We start from the raw sequence: 2,980 nt of genomic DNA, 5'->3' as shown, positions 1-2,980 counted from the left end.
TATAGGACATTTGTTTTTATAGGATATTTTTCAAATAGTATCTTATAAAGTTGCTAATGGGACGCTTTATATCAAAAGTGTCCTAAAAAACTTATTACAACGTCAAGAAACATCATATAAACTTATTACAACGCCTTTAGATAGGACGCTTTATTTTTCTGGTCTTATAAACTAAGTCTTATAAAGAAGTCTATTAGGACGCTTAAAAATTGGAAGTGTCATATAAACCCGATTTTGTTGTAGTGGAAGAAAAAACATATGGGGTAAAAATGTATATATGCAATAAAAGAAGGGTCTAATTGAAAATCTTGTAACTCTTATCTCATCTTGGCCCATTTGCCATCACCACCACCCTCTTGATCCAGTTTCCTTCATCAATTCGAATCCTTTTTGTCCCCCCTCCGACAATTTAAATTAAATTAAATCAAATCTCTGAATTCCTCCATTTTCTTTGAGCTTTTTCAAATCTTGACCGTTTGTACAATTTACATGTACTTCACGTATCTTCCACGTCCTTCTTCTCTTCTCCCCAAAACCTCAAGCAGATAATAAAATCCCAAGGTACCCTTTCATTAATTTCTCCTTAATTTTTGGTTAACGTTATTCAATTTATAATGTTTCTTTGCACATGATTTCACAATCTTGCCTCTCACCCCCATGTTTCTTTATTCTGTTTTTCCCCAATTTTAAAACCAGAAAACGACCTTCCCCCCCCCCCCCACAGCTTTCTTTGAGGGTTATCTTGAATCTCTGCTTCGTGGGTTCTTGGGTTTACACATCGCAACCACCATCCATCAATCCAATGTATGTCGACATTTTCTTGTAGTTTTTGATTCGTTTTCTTTCTTGTTGTTGTGTTGTTTGTCTACTGTTTCTTGTTTCCTGAAGTGGGTGTTGTTTAGATTTCAAGATTTCTTGGTCTATTTGCTGTGTTAGTTATGGATTTGGGTTTGTACTGTAGCAGAAAGTTCTTGGATCCAAAACTTGGGGAATTGGATTGGGATTTTGTTGGGTAAGTTTTAGAGATTCCAATTGAGTATAATGTGGGATGCATGTGTTCATAGATTGTGTTCTTGCTTTACTGTTTCTTTTCAATTGGGGAAAACCATAGTTACTGGATGATCAAAGTTCTTGTTTCTGGATTCAGTTTTTCTTCTTGTGGGAGTTTGATTTCAATTTAGGGATTTAGGTTTTGAGTATTGAAAGTCGGAAGTTTTTCTTGGAAAATTTCCATGGAAGTGTTGTGTTTATGACTGAATTACCCCTTAGTCCTAAAACTGCCCGATTTTCGGTCTTTCTTGGTGGGATATACCGGGTTCGTTTGGTTTCGATCTGTATATTGTTGGAAGTTCAACGACTCGTTCAAAAGTAGTATTCTTCGATTACCCTTTATTTGTAAAGATTGGATAAAGACTTGTTTTATTGATATGTACTCAATCAAGGATGACATCGTTGAAAAAGACGGTATCTGAATTCGTGTAAAATGTAAAGCGGAGTATTATTTGATTCGATGATTTGGTTGATATTTTGTGTTGAACTTTAGGTAAGGAGTTCATGTATCTATCACTTGTGTTGCTTTGTATCTAATCAAGGGTAAAATCATTAAAGAATTATGGTTATATTTTCTTTCTAAAATGTTGAATTCGACTCTTTTCTTGAGAAGGAGGACTAGTGTTATTTAAGTATATGTGACTTTGCTGGTTTCATATTGCTTTTGTATGACAAAATTTGGTTGGAATTTTCTTGTTGAACTTTAGGTAGAAGATCATGCATCTATCATTTTCACGAAAACAACTGTTTTACTCTTTATGGTAGAGGTCATGTCTGCTTACATCCCACCTCACCTTCAGATGGGATATACTGGGCTCGTTTGATTTTGTTTTATATGCATCTATCATCTTGTTCATATCTGTATATGTATGTATATATATGTATGTATGTATATGGGCAGGTTCAAATAAGAAGGCTAAATATCGTGAGAAGGTAAGGAGGGAAGGTTAATATGTGAATAATTGAAAATATACATCTTTTTTTATATTTGAAGATGCATATGTGAACCGACGTGACATATATTCATATGGACATCTTCAAATATTGAATGATTCACATATGAACGTACAATTCTTACCTTCTCACGCACGATATTTAGCCTTCTTACTTGAACCTCCCACCACTTCGTGTGGGATTTACTGTGTTCGTTTGGTTTTTGGGTTTCTTTTTGTTACTATAATTGAATTTGCTTTCGTTTGAAATTTTGGTGTTGATTATTAGGTAAGGAGTTCTTGCATAAATCTTGACTCTTGTCTATCTTATGCTTTGCTAGGTGGTATGACTCGAAGCATTGATTCTTGAAAACCGCAATCCAAAGGGGGGTTTCACGTTGAATCCCGTTTTAGAAAAAAAACGATTTGGTGGGATATATGGAGGGTCAGATTTAGGAAAAAGTCGAAATAAGTAGTTGCAGATTCTAAAGATTGTTCACAAGATCACGAAGATCTTGTTTTTTAAGGTCGACGCTCGGCACCATCTCTTGAATGATTGCGGCATTTGGCATGCTTTAAAAGTTCAATTAGGTTCGTGAAAAACACGTTAGGGAGGTTCTTGGATTTGCTTTAAAGAGGCAAGCAAAATGGGTCACTCTGCTGCGGTTTGGGATTCCAGGATGGCCCTTGAAAAGACAAAAGACTGGAACGGAATCGACCAAATTGTGCTTCGAAATCCACAAGGGGCTTCGGCTAAGGTTAGTTCCTCTTTTCTTCGTAACTTCAAGAATTTCTGTTTGGTTTCAAGAAAATTTTGTCTCGGACCCTACATCTGTGTGGGATATACCGGGTAATTCGTTTGGTTTTTTCAAGAAAATCTTGTCCGAGAGATTCTAACTCTGGGTGGGATATACTGCGTTCATTTTGGGGTTTTCAAGAAAATCTTGTACTACCTCTGTGTGGGATATACTGCGTTCATTTTGGGGTTTTCAAGAAAA

The 2,980-nt window shown here is 35.8% G+C and overlaps 1 protein-coding gene across 1 annotated transcript in view; it reads left to right on the top strand.

Moving 5' to 3' along the window:
- The first annotated feature begins 731 nt into the window (after nt 1-731).
- Nucleotides 732-2,980, top strand: part of LOC112526626 (putative glucose-6-phosphate 1-epimerase) — a 5,402-nt gene continuing 3,153 nt past the window's right edge. Inside the window, exons 1-2 of the mRNA XM_025136989.1 lie at nt 732-804; nt 2,324-2,740. Of these exons, the coding sequence (XP_024992757.1) occupies nt 2,630-2,740 (111 nt within the window). The 5' untranslated portion in view covers nt 732-804; nt 2,324-2,629. The remainder of the gene's footprint in view (nt 805-2,323; nt 2,741-2,980) is intronic.

This window comes from Cynara cardunculus (assembly GCF_001531365.2).
Source record: "Cynara cardunculus var. scolymus isolate 2C chromosome LG 14, CcrdV1, whole genome shotgun sequence".
Taxonomy (NCBI): domain Eukaryota; kingdom Viridiplantae; phylum Streptophyta; class Magnoliopsida; order Asterales; family Asteraceae; genus Cynara; species Cynara cardunculus.
The sequence above is the reverse complement of the archived record's forward strand: the minus strand, read 5'-3'. Positions and strand labels throughout refer to the sequence as shown.